General features: G+C 52.6%; 1 protein-coding gene across 1 annotated transcript in view; it reads right to left on the reverse strand.

The window, feature by feature from the left end:
• Positions 1 to 11,923, reverse strand: part of ZFPM1 (zinc finger protein, FOG family member 1) — a 72,606-nt gene extending 60,683 nt beyond the window's left edge. The window contains 1 exon segment of the mRNA XM_087971379.1: positions 11,640 to 11,923. Coding sequence (XP_087827505.1) covers positions 11,640 to 11,679 — 40 coding nt within the window. The 5' untranslated portion in view covers positions 11,680 to 11,923.
• Positions 11,924 to 17,160: the final 5,237 nt, after the last annotated feature.

Here is a 17,160-nt window from a genome sequence, read left to right on the forward strand (position 1 = left end):
ACCTCTTGCCAGAAACCTCCAGTAGATATGCCCCAAATGCCATGTCCTTTTATTTTGACACACTCTGAGATTTGCAAAGAGATCCTGACCGGCGCCAGAGAGAGCCCGAGACCCCACCGGGGGAAGTAAAAATGTAAATATCGAACTTTCTTTGCCTCTTACTACAAAAACTTCCTCCTGGATCGCTTACTGGGATGTGTCAAATTGGGATCCCAGCTGGGAAGAGTCAGCCTGGCCCCAAATACCTCCAGTAGCCTCATCCCTAAAGAAGCACTGGGTTGGCCAATGCCCGGCCAGTCTCACCAGAAGATAACCATCAGGTTTCTGTTTTGGTGCAACCAGTGCTTCTTCCTTAAGCTCTTACACCTCACCTGTGCAGTTTGCATCACGGCCCAGAGGATTACTTCCCTCTCTAGGTGGCCAGTGACTCAGAGGTAGGGGAAGGGAGGGTTCTCACCAACTGAAACATGGGTGCATCCCGGGCAACCCTCCCCAGATGGGCAGCTTCTGAATCTGTGGGATACAATTCCTGTCTGGGGGAGAACAAATGGGAAGGCTGGGTCCAGGCCGGGCCACGTTTATACAGGTATAACCTTGACTTACAGCCATTCCAGAGGTGGTCTTCAGCCAGTTCTGACCAGTTCTGGAGAACCGATAGCAGACATTTTGAGTAGGTCGGAATCCCACCTCTGACTGGCCCCGCCAACCCCATCTCTTCTCTGCCCCCCATCGAGTCCCAGCTGATCGGCCGGGTCTCCTTTGGTTGCCCTGCACAGGAGAACGGAGCTGGAAAGCAGGTTAGTGGGGTGGGGAGGGAAGGGAAGGGGGATTTTGCAGTATATCCTTCCCCTGCCACGCCCACCAAGCCACGCCCACAGAGCCGGTAGTAAATATTTTTGAATCCCACCACTGCCATTCATTTAGTAACAAATGGTGCCTTCTTGTTTCAGTGGGGTCTCGTCTCTACCCCTCAGGGTGCTCCTGTGGTGCTCCTCGAGAGAATATCCATCCCATTGTGTCCGAACGTCCATCCAGAGCTTACAGTGGCCCAGTGTCCGATTTTTTTCAACACAGACCACCACCCTGTCCTGGCATGGCTGGATGGATTGGGCATTAACATTTGAACCACTATAAGTCCATGTATTTGTCGTACGCTAAATAAAACAAATACATTCATTTTGTGACTATTTAAAGTTACAACATCACTGAAAAAAGTGACTTATGGCGGTTGCTGCATCCCCGTGGTCACATGATCAAAATTCGGATGCTCGGCCACTGGCTCCTGTTTATAATGATTTTGCAACCTCCTGACCAGCGAAGTCAACGGGGGGGAGTCAGATTCAGGCAACAACTGCAGCGTTTCACTGAACAACCGTAGCCGGAAAGGTAGTAAAATGGAGCAAAATTCCCTTAACTGTCTTGCTTAGCATTAACGGAAGTGTTGGGGGCTCAACTGTGGCCCTAAGTCGAGGACTGCCTGCGTACCACTGCTTGTAACCGGGGACCCCCGCCAAGCACAGTTTCCCACCGGCTCACTTTGACAACCAAGCTTCTACCCCCCCCCCCGTCAGCCTGAAAGGGCCCCGAGGTCGCCCCCTCGAGTGTGAGAATGTGAAAGGGGGCCAAGAGGGACCTGGGCAGGGTCCCCAAGGGGCAGCAGGGCTTTCATGGCCGGCCTTAGGCGAGAAGCAGGACCCAGCCACGTGTCAAGTAACAACACGGGCAAGAGTTTATTTATCAAGAAGAAATCAGATCCATCACGGTGACCTGGGAGGTTGTGTCTTCCCACATCTTCTAAGGAGCTTCCATCACTCTAAGCCAGCTTAGCATGAGCCAGATTCTCTCTGCCTCTCCAAACCACACAGCCCTATTTGCGAACTTTCTATTGCCCAGCCTGGGAGCAGCCACATCTGAACTCTCGAGGCATCTCTGGTGTCAGGGGTGCCCATTGTCCATGGGCAGGCCCACCTCATGGTCCTGCAGGACAGGTTCTGCTGCCAGCCAGGCCTGCAGCAACAGACTGGCCATGCCAACAGCTCCCACTTCATTCCAGGCTGATGGCTACAAAGGAAAGCCAGGGACACGCTGGTCAGAGCACCGCAGGAGAGGCTGAAGCCTCCACCTTGAAACACCTGATATACTCTGCAGGTTTTCATTCGATTGCTGGCAGAAAAAGAAGGGATCCTTCCCAGGATGGAGGAGGAAAGCCGTAGACTCAAGGACTACCAATCCATGTTGCTGGGAGAGCTCCCTTTGTGTAGGCAGCCTATTGGGACCAGAAGAGTGGCAAAGAGCTGGAGAAACTTAAAGGCTGAGAACAGAGATTGAACACGGGAAGATCCCTCCAAGGGTGGTGACATTCAGCCCCTTCTCACGGTCTTTGTTTTTTTTGCCCCCTGCACAAGACAGGATTGGGCGATCCCTTCCAACTGTACAAGCTGCAAGAGTATCGGTCTTCCTCCTCAGCATGCATCGGTTGTGCCCCTTCCCACTGCTGCCAACTGGGCTTGTGGCCCCCCAAACAGTAGAAACAGCAGCAGTCGTATTCATCTGAGTGCCTCAGAAACCCAGAAGTGACCTCATTCTGACGAGACGAAAGCCAGCTCCTCCTGCTCAAATAGACATCAAGCACAGGTATTCCAAGGGAGAGGATCTAGAGTGTTCTTCTGGTCCTAGAATAGCTTTCCTCTCATGGTGGGTGTGTACGGTTCACAGTTCTCTTGAGAAATCTCTAACACTGAGAAGGTAAGAAGAGATGGAGAGCAAGGAGGATGGCCTCAGTTACAAGGACCACATGGGCACTGTTGGAGGACCTGATGGTCAAGGTTGAAGACATATCTCCCCAAAGTCCAGCTATGTGGTTGCTAGGACAACCACATAGTGATATCTATCTATCCATTTATCTATCCATTTATCTATCCATTTATCTATCCATTTATCTATCCATTTATCTATCCATCCGTCCATCCATCCATCTATGTATCTATCTATCCATCTATCCATCCACCCACATATACAATTTGTGCTGGCCTGCACACCCATGTGCGTAAGAGGATTCAACCCTGTGACTACCTACCTACAGCCCAGAAACCAAGTTTATCCTTTTATCTGCCTTTTGGGAGAATCAGAATGAAACATTCCTTGCAGTCCACAGGCAGAGAAAAAATAATGCAAGAATAAGGAGACCAACCGCTTTTTAAAAATTCACACACATTTAATAAGCCTCCTTCCATTTAGGGAATAAGCCCACGAGGCAGGAAGGGATGCTGCTTTTCTCTTTAAATGGCATTTCTACAACCCAAGAAACCAGAACGTCTACCAGTGGCTTCCCATCTGCAGGTGCAATCCAGCCTGCCTCCTCACTGTCTTCCACATTAGGAACGAGGCCTTGCCAGATGCCACAGAGAAATATTAGAAAGCCTTCGCCACAACCTGCCAGATCAGGCAAGGAAACCGGCGGATCCTCAGAGCCTCCAATCCTCACCCCTTCCAGATTTGCTGGATGAGGGATTTCCACCAGCAGGTCTCGTTTGCTCCCCGGGCTTAGTCACGTCGGAGACCATTTCCCACTTCAGCCTCAGGACCATAAGATCCCCAACCGCAAAACGCGCCATTTTGAAAGCCGTCCTTTGGGCAGCCCAGCGCCAGCCTCAGCCCATTTGGGAAGCCGAGGCTTCCTGCCCTCTTGTCAGTGCGGTGTCCCAAAAGTCTCTGCAGCAGCCTTGGCAGATGTGGAGAGACTGGTGACAAAGCCCCAGCTTCCTTGTAGGTCCTTTGCCCAAAGAAGCTGTGAAGTCAGCACTCAGGGCAGGAAGAACAGCCAGCTCCTCAACGCCAAGCTGGAGCAGCCACCCGCCCAACCAACCGGGTATGAGTTAGCACCTCATGACTGCCATCAATACTACGGGCAAAATCCACACGTTCAGACATAAATGCCAGTGGAAGAGATACAGGGAAACAATTTTCTCCCCATCCTCGGACCCACCTCGCTTGACACACACACACACCCCTAAAAAAAAAAAGAATGGCAGCTATTTGCACTAAATTATTTGCCCTGCCACACATCCCGTGCTGTAAAGAACACGCTGCAGTCAGCAAAGACAGCCACAAAGAGGACACAAACATTACGATACGAAAACATTCCCAACTTCCCACGGCAGGTCAGAAACCAAAATAGAAAGGAAGGGCTGCAAGCTAAAAAGAGATGCTGGGTTGGTTATTGCAAAAAAAGAGAAAAGGCAAAGACTGCACGCAGAACAAACCTTATTCCCTTGCAAAGAAGGGGAGTTGAAGACAAAGCCACGGAGGGTGCAAACAAGGTTTCAGGTCAGGAGTCAGTCGGCTCCGGGACATGCATGTGCTGCCTTAGAATGGGTTGTCCCGAGCATGGGCAGAGTGTATTCCCACAGCCATACAAAACAAGGACTGTGTGCCACCCTGTACAAGAACCAATTCTGATGCCAACATCTGTAGCTGTGAGTGGTGTTGAGGTGTGTGTGTGCACGAAGGGAGGCTCAGCCAATCTCATTGTACATGTGTTTTACTCTGACAATAAAGATAAAATAATAATAATAATAATAATTAATAATAATAATAAGCAGCAGCAGCCTTGTGGCAACTTCTATACACGTATATTTGGGTGTGCCTGTCCATAACCTCCTTTTGAGTTCATTTTAGTTATTCTGAGGATTAAAGAAAAAGACAAAGGAACATGCTTTGGAGGATTATAAGCACGTTTATAATGTCGCTTAAAATAGTCATTTCGGAGTAAAGTCTTTGGAATGTATTAATTCACAGTGTGTGCAACTCATTGACTCTAACCGAGGGGTCTCCAAACTTGGCAACTGTAAGACTTGTGGACTTCAACTCCAGTTGGCAGAGACCCCTCTCTTCTTTCTTCCCCCAAAATGCCAAGGTGGCAAAACTGCAGAGGGTGGGGGCTTAAAAAGCTAGGCTGGCTGAGGAATTCTAGGAGTTGAAGTCCACAAGTCTTACAGTTGCTAAATTTGGAGACCCCGCTTTAACTGGAGGACAGCAAACGTTACAGGTGTTATTTCCTTATTTAGCAGAGCCAAGCCAAAAAGATGTGGGAGCCAAGAGCACGCAGGGATCAGAAGACAGCAAAGCCGGTACGCTTGCGTGTCCGTCCCCCCATGACAGTGGCCTGGTTAAGTCCAAACCCAGGAGCAGCTGCTCCGGAGCACTTCCCTGGTTTGTGGATTCCCCCGTCCGTCCCGGGGAACAGCACTGAAATTTTGCTAACCTAAGGAAAGTGTGCAAACAGGAGATATTTTGCATGGCAGACACGGGCCAAAAGTTTGTCAGGCCACCACTGACGCAGGGCCAGGCTAAGTGGGCACTTTGCCCCTCCTCCCTGGGCAAAGTAAGAGAAGCGCCTTTTCTCCCAAATCCAGGAGGAGCTCCCCCAAAAGGAAACCCAGAACAGAGTTCAAATCAAACCAGAGAGGGAGTTTGAGCTGGTCCAGAAGCATCCAGGCCCAAATCTCTCGTTGCCCATCACACTGCCAACCCTGGATGTTGGGGAGGGAAATATCCCCCCTTTTTAATGTTTATTAAAAAGACGCATTTGCTACACTTAGCAAAAAAACCACCGATTAGGATCTAAAAGCTTACTTTGAACCAAGTCACATCTGGGGCTGATAAAACAGACCCAGGGAGGACACCAGCTTTTCTTTAAAAAAAAAAAAAGAAGAAGAATGCGTATTATCTCTCTATCTATTTCAGGGGAGTGTAAGGAAAGCCGCCCCCTTCCATCTGATCATTAAAATGCCTGCATTAATCACATTGGGCAATGGAACAAATTGCTATGCCCCCCCCCCGCCTGCCCCCCCCCTCCGTTCCTCCTTCCCAGGGTCTGTCCTCGCAGCCGACCAATCCTTCTGCCATCTGTTCGGTGGCGATAAAGCGCCTTTTATCTCGCTCTGCCATCTTTATCAGGGGAGAGATCAGGAACTCGGCTTATCGGCACCTCCGATCTCTTCGGCAGAAAGTGACAGCGGAAGGGAGGGGGTCGAAAGTGGGGAGGGAGGGGGGAGAGAGAGAGAGAGAGAGAAGTTCTACCAAACTTCAATGCATCCTTTTTTTCAGCCACCCGCCTAGCCGAACTGGGGGGTGCCCGTTTTAGTATGCAAGCACACACACACACACACACAGATGCCCCCCACCCCAGGCACAGCCCCCCACTGCAAGCAGATCACCCTCTGGGCTTTATCATTCTCCCCCATCGAAGAGCCCAGGACCGACTCTTGCTGCACGCAGCAGCATCATCGTTTTCCTCCTCTGCCCACACGCCCATGTTTGAAGTTAATAAATGTAACCGGCTATCTCTGCTGAGAATCAGCTCCTGGCCCTTTTTATTTTTTTTCTATTATTATCAGCTGTCCACATCTATCAAGCAGCAGAACAAAAGAGCCTGGAAGAGGAGGGGAGAGCGAAGGAAACAAAACAAATATTGCCAGATGCGTCCTGATGCTGTTCCGAAGCTTTTCCTCCGAAGGGAGGGAAAAAACTTGATCAGGAAGGAGAAAGAGGAGGAGGAGAAGACGGAGGATTAACAGGAACTGCAGCGGCCCTCCTGTTGAAGGCAACAATTATGGGACAGATGGCAGCAAATCTCTCTCTTCTTTCTGACCCCAAAAAGCCAAGAGGGCCAATTGCCAGAGAAAAACTGCAGAGGGTGTGTGTGTGTGTGTGTTAAAAATCAAAAGGATCAAAAATCCTCCTCAGGTCCCCCCACCCAAGGTGGCACCACCCCACTCTCCCAATTACCGCCAGCCTTGAACACCACAACTCAACAACCCTTTTCAGCTCTCGGGAGAGACAAGAATGGCTGAGCTGCCAGCAGGCATCGTGTCCTTGGCAAAACCGGGAGCAACGCCGGCTGAATCTCACCCCTGCTAAAGACCCTAGACAGGGAGTCCTCAACTTATGATTGCAGTTGAGCTCAGAATTTCTGTTGCTAAGTGAGAAATCTGTGAAGTGATTTTTTTTTTGCCTGACTTCACGACTTTTCTTGCCACGTTTCTTAAGCGAATCACTGAAGTTGTTATTAACCCGGTCGTTAAGTGAATCCGGCTTCCCCATTGACTTTGCTTGGCAGAACATTGTAAAAGGGGAACCACGTGACCCCAGGACACTGCAACCGTCATAAATGTGAGTCGGTTGTCAACCATCCAAATGTAAATCACATGAACCATGAGGATGTCGGTCGTAAATGTGAAAAATGGTCATCACTTTTTTCAGTGCCGTTCTAACTGTGATCGGTCAGTAAATGAACTGTTGTAAGTTGAGGAGTATCTGTATTTGAAGACCCCTGCTTCTAGGGAGAATCCTCCTCACTGATCTTCCACAGAGAGGAAGAGGTTTTTTTTTGGGGGGGGCTATCTTGACTTGGTTGACTCTCCTATGCTCCATTACAGGGGTTGCCAACCAGTGGGCCAGGGACCACTGGTGGTCTGCGAGGAAATTTTGGTGGTCCGCAGAGAAATATCCCCCCACCCCAAAGCACTTAATCCAGGCTGCACGGGAACACAAGGGTGTGCAGCTCACACGGCCTGCCCGCCTGCTGGCCCCGATCCTATGGCTGAGCACAAACCTTACCTTGAGTAGAGCTGGAGTGGAAGGTAAGACCAACGGCGGGGGAGGGAAATCCACCCTGGGGGGGCTCGCTGACGTTGGTGGGGCTCGCTGACGTTGGTGGGGAAGTCGGTCCCCTATTCCAGAGGTGCAGGAGTCACAGGACTGGCCCTCTGGTCATCCTGGAGTAGCTGCTCCTGCAGTCCATGGCAGGCCAGTGCACCCGGGTGGAGGAGCAGCTGCTCCAGAGTGACCAAAGGGCCAGTACTGGGACTCCTGCACCTCTGGAATAGGGGACCGACTTCCCCACCGTCAGAAAGGCACCGTCAGTCAAAATTCACATTAGTGGTCTGTGGGATTTAAAGTTATGAGTTTGGTGTTCCCTCAGGTCCAAAAGGTTGGCGACCCCTGCTCCCTCTTAGATTTAATTTTGTGAGGAGCCTCCAGGCCAATCTCTGCCTGGGATTGACCCTTCCAGGAGGGATCCGAATTAGGCCTGGTTGGACTCGCTGGCGGAGGGCCAAAGGCCCTTTTCAAAGCCTGGGAGATGGCCGGGACAGCTGAGGAGGAGGTCTTCTCCACGGGTGATGGGCAGGAGATGAATATCTCTGTCTCTATCTCAAGGGGGGGGGCTGCTGTGGATTGTCCTGGGACAGGCAGACACGGCCAGGATGATATTTATCTTGGAATCCAGGGTTTTCAGATAAGGAGCCAAGGAAGCCCGGGCACGAGGCCTCCCAGGACAAACAAAGAGCCGCCTGTCCAACCCCACCCCCCCCATCGAAAATAAAAGGGCACCAAGGCAGCAACACGGGTTAAATATAATCCGGGCAGCAGCAGCAGATCCTTATCTAATCAGCTTCGGCCCATCGCAGGCTTCCTCCCTCTGAAAACGGATCTCCCATTCTTTCAGGCGTTATCAGCCTCTCACATCCAGCCCCAGGCAAGTGGGGTGGGGGGCTCAGCAGGAAGCCCCCAGAGCAAGTAAGTCAGCAGCTCTGACCCGAGGAGACCTAAATGACCTCCCGGTTCTCTGGCCAAAACAAGGAAGGGGCAGCTTTTGCAAGAGACACAAACAGGGAAACTGAGGCCTCCCCTTCCCAGCCCCTCCCAACTGCTCCCCCCGCATGCATTCTCCTGTTTTCCATCTCACAGGAAGGGGCAACAGAGCCAGGGGTGTCGTCCCCCCACCTTCCAGCACTTTCCCTCCTGGTTTGGGCTACCCCTCTCTGGGCCCCCAGTCCTTCCTTTCTCCCTTCCGGGAAAACAGCTGGATAAGCCAGAGGCTCTTGTGCATGCCCAGGACTGCCCAGCTCAACAAAGCCCCCCACCCAATCCATTCCAGGATCACCTCTGCCCCCCCTCCCTTGGAAGCGGAGACAAGGCAAGGCTGGCAAGGAAGGGCTGCCAATGAACGTAGCTGGAAGGAAGCTAACAGCTGGGCAAAGCAGGTTGGAAAGGCAGGGATCGGGACCCCAGGAGGAGGCAGGACCCTCAGTTGCTCCAGATGCCCAGGGTCTTCGGTGTCATATGTCAAGGCAAACCCCCCCAAGATCCGAAGCAGCCAGCAACAAAAGTTGTGAATGCTCCAACACTGGAAGTTTTTAAAAACATGTTGGGCAACCCTTTGTCTGAAGTGGTGTAGGGTTTCCTGCCTAGGCAGGGGGGTTGGACTAGAAGACCTCCAAGGTCCCTTCCAACTCTGTTATTCTATTCTATTCTAAACCTTCTCCAACTCATTCAATTAAAAGGAGCAGCATCCCCAATGACTTCCATCTCTGACCCCAAAGCATCAAACTTCAGCCATGGGGATTATTTTGGCGCCATTCGCCTCCTCAGCCGAATGCTGGCTTGAACACGGCTAGCCGAGGGCAACGTCTGAAGCAGGCCAGCCTTGACACATGGCATCACAACCCCCCCCAACATCTTAGCATAGCCTGTTCTGCAAACATACACCAACCTACTACCAGGTTCTGCGTAATGCAGACGTTCAGAAAAGCGGGTAAGATGGCGGTTAAGGCAACCACCCTCCGCAAACTCTTTCTTTGGGGACTCCAGGCAGGATTAAACCCAGAAGTTCTCAGGTGCCCATCAACTCCAGGACTGAACTAGCAGGGAGAAGGTGCTGAGGCCTGACAGCAGCATGAACGAAGAAGGGAAATTATCATTAATTATTATTTATTATTATTATTATTATTATTATTATTATTATTATTATTATTATTATTATTATTATTATTATTATTTATTATTATTAAACTTATATGCAAATAAACCAGGCTTTCCTCTGGGTGAGAGTTGCGCCACTCCCCCCCCTGCCCCACATGACAGAGGACCCCCTTATTAGGGGGTTACCTTGACGATGCCCCCTCAATCTCTCATTTTAATCCCCCCCAAAACAATCCACCAGATCTACCTGATTACACAAATCCGGCTCAGGGAGAGAAGAAGCGAGAAATTGGCAAGAACAGCCAGAGATCCAGAAAATTCATGGGACTCTGAATTGGGGGTGGGGGGTGTTGAGGTGGGGGGGCGTGGAGGACAAGAAGAACTTTCATCCAATTTTTTTTTTTTTTTTTAAGAAGAAGAAGAAGAAGGGAAAAAGTTTGCCTGGGTCTTATCAGCTGAAGAAATCACCTGAGCAGGCAAACAGGTAGATGCAGCTGAGAACGGCAATTATTTTCCCCGGTGAAGATAAAAACGCATTATCAGTGGGGGTGGGGGCCAGCGGGAGCTGCGCTATCCAGAGATCTGGCTGGGCCTTATCAACGCGGAGATCTGGTCAGGAAGGGAAAGAGAGGGAGGGAGGGAGGGAGGTTGAAAAGCAGCCAAACCTGCCACTGGAAAAGTTTCTCCGTTGATATTAAAAGGCACCGCCACCCCAGTCCTTCCTCCCCCCCCCCCCAAAAAAAAATCTTCCTCTGCAGCCCCCTCTACCTGCTTCCCCACAGCAGAAACTCAGTCGGGAATCTTTGCAAGTGGGATCTTATCAGGAAGGGCCAAGAGAAAAGGCCGAATCCCGGCGTCCTGGGAGTGGGGTGGACACTTTGGCTGGCGCCCTCCCCCAATTCAGGTGGGCTCTATCTGGGTCAGGGGAGAGAAGGGAGGCAAAGACAGGAGGTGCGATTAGAAGAGGGGGGGGTGGCATCATCCACTGTCCAGGTGTCAAGTCTTGCGCAACCTTTGGAGTCCCAGCCAGCTTCTTTGCTCCTTCTTCCCCTCCCCTCGCAGCTGTTCCTCCCTCTCTCCCCTCTTTTCTTTCTTTCTTTCTTTCTTTCTTTCTTTCTTTCTTTCTTTCTTTCTTTCTTTCTTTCTTTCTTTCTTTCTTTCTCTCTTTCCTTCCTTTTCTCTCCTTCCTTCCTTCCTTCCTTCCTTCCTCTCTCTCTCTCGTCTGCAAAAGTCCCTCCAGATGAAACTTCCCAACGCGAGAACCGGGAGTGAGTCAAGCGCCAGATAAGATCGTAATTTCAGCCCGTCCCGACAGGGCGATCTTATCTCCACGGGGCTCGCAGAAAGGAATATTTTAAGGGCTTATCGCGGCTCCCATCGGGGCGGCGATCGCGGCGGGGAAGCGGCCAGAGGCGGAGCGGCGGGCCAAGGACGCCCCCGCCCGCCCGCCCGCCCGGAGGAAAGGGGGCGCCTCCCCGCCCCCAACGGTGCCCCCTCTGCCTGGGAGCCGGACGGGCGCTGTCAATCACTACGGCGGGGGGGAGCCGCCTCGCCCGCCCCCGGCTCCTCGGGGCAGCTGTCAGGAAGCCCCGGCCGCGCCGGGCCCGGGGAGGGGCGGCCGGGAAGCCCCCGCGGGATCCCCGGAGGGACCCCGCAGTTAAAGTTGCTTTGGGGGCGGGGGTGGAAAGGCGAGGGGTCCCTCGCCAAGGAGGAGCGGGGGGCGGAGGCAAAGTTGGCGCGGGGGTCGTGCGGGTGCCGGGGCGGCCCCTCTCCGTCGGGCTGCGGGAAGGGCAGGCGAGAGTCCCCGACCGGGACGCCCAGCAACTTCGGCCGGGGCGGGAAGAGGAGGAGGATCGGGGGGCGGGGGCGCTCACGTTTGATCTGCCGGGGCTTGCTCTGCTTCCTCCTGGACATCGCGGGGCGGCGGCTCCGAGTCCCTCCGGCGGCTGCAGCGGCAGGGCGAGGGCGAGGGCGAGGCGGGCGGCTCTCATGCCCACCCGGCGCTCCCAGGGCTGGGCGGCGGGCACCGACCGACCGGGCGGGCGGGCGGGCTGGCTGCTTCCCTCCGCGGCGCCCCGCTGGCCACCCGGCACCGGCCGGCGGCTTTCCTGCTCGGGCTGCTCTCCGCCTCTTCCTCCTCCTCCCCCCTCCCGCCCGCCGCCGGACCTGCCCTCTGCGCGCGCGCGCTTTTTCTCAATGGAGCCCGGGCGGCAGCGGGCGCGGCGGAGGCTGGCGGGGGGGCGTGGCCACGGCCGGGCAGCTCCCAGGCCATAGGGCGGGCCGGACACGCCCACCGGATAGGGCGGCCCCGGGAGGGGGGCGGGGCCGGCGGTGATTGACACCCCCCGCGCGCCCGGAGGAGGAAGCTCTGCGGCTCGGCGGTGGTTGGAGGCTGCTGCGCCGCGTGGCTGCTTAAGCTCCGGGCTTGGGGCGGGGGGGGGGTCTTTGGGGCGGGGGGGTGTCTTTGTGCATGCTGACCCTTTCTCTCCCGGGCAAAGACCCCCAACTCAGAGATCAGCAAGGAGTCCGTAGCTGCTGCTCCTTCCTCACCCTTATGGATTTCTTCTGCCAAAGGCATGGCTCGCTTGCCTAGAGATCGACTGATGCAGGGGCCCCCAAACTCGGCCGCTTGAAGACTTGTGGACTTCAACTCCCAGAATTCCTCCTCCTCCAGTCACGTTAGCTCAGGAATTCTGGGAGTTGAAGTCCACAAGTCTTCGAGCGGCCGAGTTGGAAGACCCCCCTGCTCTAGACTAATGGCTCTTGTGCCATCAAGTCAGTGTTGGCTCTTAACAACCCTCAATACCTAATGGGAGGATACTGGAAAAGATCACGTAAAAATAGATCTGGGGGCATCTAGAAACAAATGAAAGTACAAAGTAGAAGCCAGCCACCGGCTTTTTCGAAACAGATCGTGCCAATCCAATCTTATGAAATTCTTGGAGAAAGTGACTCGTAGACCAGCAAAATGCTGTGGACGTAGTATGCCTAGGTTTCAGTAAGGCATTCGACAAAGTAGACCACAACCTACTTCTTGTTAAGCTAGGGCTAGGCCAATGGGAGATAGACAGCATCACCACCAGATGGATTTTTAAATGGCTGACGAACAGTTTTTAAGAAGAGACTCAACAGCCACTTGTCTCGAATAGAATGCCCTGCTTGAGCAAGGGGTTGGACTAGAAGACCTCCAAGGTCCCTTCCAGCTCTATTCTGTTTGAACCATGTAAACAGACCTTCTCCAGGAGGATATATCCCCAAGCTGGTCCTTTAGGTCTTCCGATGGTGACCCCATTGCCATGGTAGCCAAGTCCATCTGGCTTCTGCTCAAACTCTACCATGAGAGCTTTCTCAAGAGCTGCGTGAGCCAGATCTTCCCATATATACAACTACCACCAAAAAAAAACAAACCCTATTCCATGACCACAAAAAATAATATAAACCCTTTCCCCTAACCGCCATTCCACCACTATTCAAACAACCCTCATCAAGACATTTACAGAAGAGCCTCAAGTTAGATGATCTCTTTGGAGGCCTTAAACGAAAGCCCTCAGGTTGAAACGGGACAATTTGCTCATTTTAACGTTGGCTGCAGCCCCGTGATGGGCACATTCAGACAATGTGCAAATACTGAGGTTCCCTCCCACTTCTATATGAATGCAGCCCAGTCAGGTCTAAGAATGTGTGTGAGAGAGAAAAAAAGAGATGGGGGGGGGGGAGAGCAAGGATGCCCCCACACCAGAGTGCCTGGTCCTGCTTGACTGTGTCTGTAGAGAGATTCATATTGCACTCCAATAAACAGAATGTTTTCCCGCAGACTGAATTACATGCCTGCAGAGGAGAGATAATACGCAAGCCATCACCATCCCCATTGTGTGCAAAATGGCATATTTTTATGGAACGGTGTACATTTGTATTAGTGCCAATTAATCAGGGAAGATATTAAGAAAGATCCAGAAAGGTGGCTGGGAGGAGTTGGCGGGGGGCGGGCATGGAAGGGGAAGAGCAGATGGGTGGAGCAGGGGACTATCTTAAGGCACAGAAAGAAATGGGAGAAAATGGCTGAACATTGGCCAAACCCAACTGACGGCAATGGTCAGACCAGGATTGGAGCAGGTGAGCTGGTGCACAGCCATCTCCATCCCAACTTCCTGGCAAGACTTCAACTCCCAGAATTCCCCAGCCAGCATGAGGTAAAGGAAGAGGGTGCTGGGGGAAGAGCAGGGGTGGGATTCTACCGGTTCTGTCTGGCTCTGTAGAACTGGTAGCTCTGAAGACCAGCAGACATAGAACCGGTTCTATGTCTGCTGCTGTTTTGGCCCACCTGCCTGCCCGGGCTCTTGCCTGACCTTTATTTCCTGCTTTTTCAACCTTAGCTGCTGTGAGAGGCACAGCTGCGGTTGAAAAAGCAGGAAAAAAGTGCTTTTTCAAACACTGCTTCCCTGCATGCAGCGCTTCTCAGCTGTCCAGGCAGCAAGCTGACGAAGATTTACACATTTGCGCAGTGTGCAGGGAAGCACATCGTAAATCACCATACCGGTAGTTAACCCTGTCGGATCCCACCCCTGGGGAAGAGCCTTGGCAAGGACAGGCATGTTGGGGTGTAGACAGTAGGTGAAGATGCAGCCTTCCCATGGTCAGAGACACTCTTTGCATGGCTGAGGGCAGAGCCAGGGTTACTGCAGACAAAGGCAGGGAAGGATGTGTTCTCCTTCCAAGCACCCCACCTGCCTTTTGGCTTCCTGAAAAGACTATCCCCAAATACCTTGGGGAACAAATGGACCCTGGAACTGCTCAGGAGGGACATAATAGTTCAGTCCTTGCCAAATCTCACTCATCTATTGGATGGAAGGCTGAAAGGGCGCACTGCGAGAAGGAACAAAAATGGGAAACGGTCTTGGATCCTGAAAGGATCAGTCAATAAATAGGGTGAAAGGGTCCACTTCATCCCTACGATGACATTGGATGAGTCGCTTCCAAAGGAGAGGAATTAATGGAAAAGGATGGAGAGGAATGGTCCGGCATGTAAGAGGCAAGCCTGCCCTCTGCTGGCTGGGCCTCCTTCTGAAAGTGCCGAGACCCAGCCTTGGCAAGGGGCTGGTGCCCACTTTGCTAAACCCCCCCAGAAAAATGTGCCTGCCTCTTTTCCCTGGCCCACCTGTTGGGGAGCCGAAATGGCTTCTTTGGATCTCTGTCCTTGGAGAACGATGACCCTTGGAGGCACGGATGACCCTTTCCCCAAGGAAGTGGGAGACGTTAGGATGCAGCTGTTGAGAACAATTCAACCTCTTCCAATCATTGCAGGATGTACGAGGATGAGGACGCCATGGAAGGTGGGCCTGGTCCCTCTCCAGGGGCCGGGAGGCGATTGAAGACCTCAGAGAACCGTTCCTGGTTTGGTTTCTTCTAAGGCTCTTCTCCAGATTTTCTTACAGAATCCCAGGGTGTCCCTTCAAACATGTTACAAATGCATCACTCTCTCCTCTATATGTACAGATGGGTACATACAGGAACAAGGATGTACATGTTGCCATAGGACATGGGTTAAGAAGAGTCCAAGACACAAATGAGATGGCACGAGACTGTTTAACTGAGCCATTGTGAAGAGCCTGGCAGATTTGAAAACCAGCATCTGCCCAGTTACTAGGAAAGGTTAGCTGGGGATCCAAGCTGGCGATCCTTACCCATCTTGCCCCCTTCGGCCAATGCTTATGCACAGAAATGCTCAAATTAATCTGCCTAAGACTGACTAAAACAGTCTTCCTGCTTTGCTTCCTCCCTGGAATGACAGCGCTGGCATCCTGCTGTTTTCTAAGTGGAGCTCAGCAAACGTGAGGGCTTTACGGAACCGGGCCTGACGAATGGACTGGACTTTTTCTTTCCCCAAGCAAGAGCTGAGATCTAGACCAATGACTTGCGATCACAAGAGGGCCTGGAAGTCTCCCTATCATGTATCAGATGATGAGAGAGGCAGGCCTTGGCAGGGTGGGGGAAGGAGGAGCGAATGACCCTGGATAAGGGTTGGCCAGTGTGGAGAGGGGATCCCAGCTGCCCCAAATGTTGTGTGAACACCCCAACACAGTCTTGAATGCCTGTGTCTTTGCCTAGCGGACGAGTACTTCTACTCAGGGGTCCGTAAGTGGAGACTATGGAAAAGGCTTTCAGGCTGTGCAGCTCCTTCTGCCTGGTGGGTGTTACGAGCACGAAATCAGATAGGAGGAGCAGGAGAGCCGTGTGCCTTCCCATCTCACTGGCTGCTGAGAAACAGCCTTGCTAAGCCCCCCTCTCCAAAGACTTCGTACATCTAAAGGCCAGAGAAAGCTGGAACACATAGGCACAAACCCTCCTTCCTTCGCTTGGCGTCTGTGCTGCGGTTTAACAAGGGGAGGGGGTCCTTGGGGGTTGTCCAACTTTCCAGTTTCTTGCTCAAGCCCACTGCCCCCCCTCCAAAATAGGAGCCCCTTTTCCTTTCCTTGCAATCTTTCCCAGCTCTTTCTCCCCCTCCCCTCCCTTCCCTAAATTAAGCCATCCTAATTATTTTCAGACTGCTTTATCTCTGCTTTGCAACGCTCTGCAGAAAGACCAGGCGGTGAGCACTTTCAGCCGCCATAAACAAAGGGACGGTTTGGGAAACAATTCTATCAATTAATCAAATTAAGCCTGCCGCTTTCGTTACAAGCCCCAAGTGGCCGGATCCGAGCCCAGAGTGAGGAGTTATCTCTGCCCGACAGCGTTTAAACGTTTCGGTGGCAGTCGTAATAATGAAAGAGATCCTATTTCTACGACTTGCCTGTGCCAACCCCGAATCTTAGGGATGTGGCCGCAGACGTCACCCTGAGGGCGTAAAGAGAGGACCAGGGTGGTCCAGGAAGACCCTGGCCTTTGCCCAGGAGCCCATCGGCAGAGTTGGAAGAACGGCCTGCAGCCCCAAAGGTTGCAGGCTGCTCCTGCCTGCCTGCCTGCCAGGTGGATGCCAGAAAGAGGGCTATGCAGGAGCCGATCGGAGAGGGGCACCCCATGCAAAGACGGCCTCGTGGCTCGTACAGGTAATCCTCATCTTATGACAACGGAGTCTCAAATTTCTGTTGTTAAGTGAGACATTTATTACGTGAGTTTCCCCCCATTTTATGACCTTTTTTGCCGCAGTCACGGACTTCCTGCATTTACAGAGGTTTTTCCTTTCTTTCCCAGGTTGGCACCTCATTTTGCAAGAGGTTGAGCCCTCAGAGCGAACCCCAGAATGTTTGAAACATTCAGCAGCAGCCCAAAGGGAAAATGGGGGCTTCTGCAGTGAGTCCCAACCATCAGCCTCACCACTTTTGCTCCAGGTTGTTGAGGGATTAGGTATTTCCCTGGTCAGAGAAGCAAAGGACTGGCTGAGCTTCTTGGTTTTTTCCT

The sequence above is a fragment of the Notechis scutatus genome, chromosome 9 (genome assembly GCF_049901735.1).
Source record: "Notechis scutatus isolate UNSWTSFEM ecotype Mainland chromosome 9, rNotScu1.2, whole genome shotgun sequence".
NCBI classification, from domain to species: domain Eukaryota; kingdom Metazoa; phylum Chordata; class Lepidosauria; order Squamata; family Elapidae; genus Notechis; species Notechis scutatus.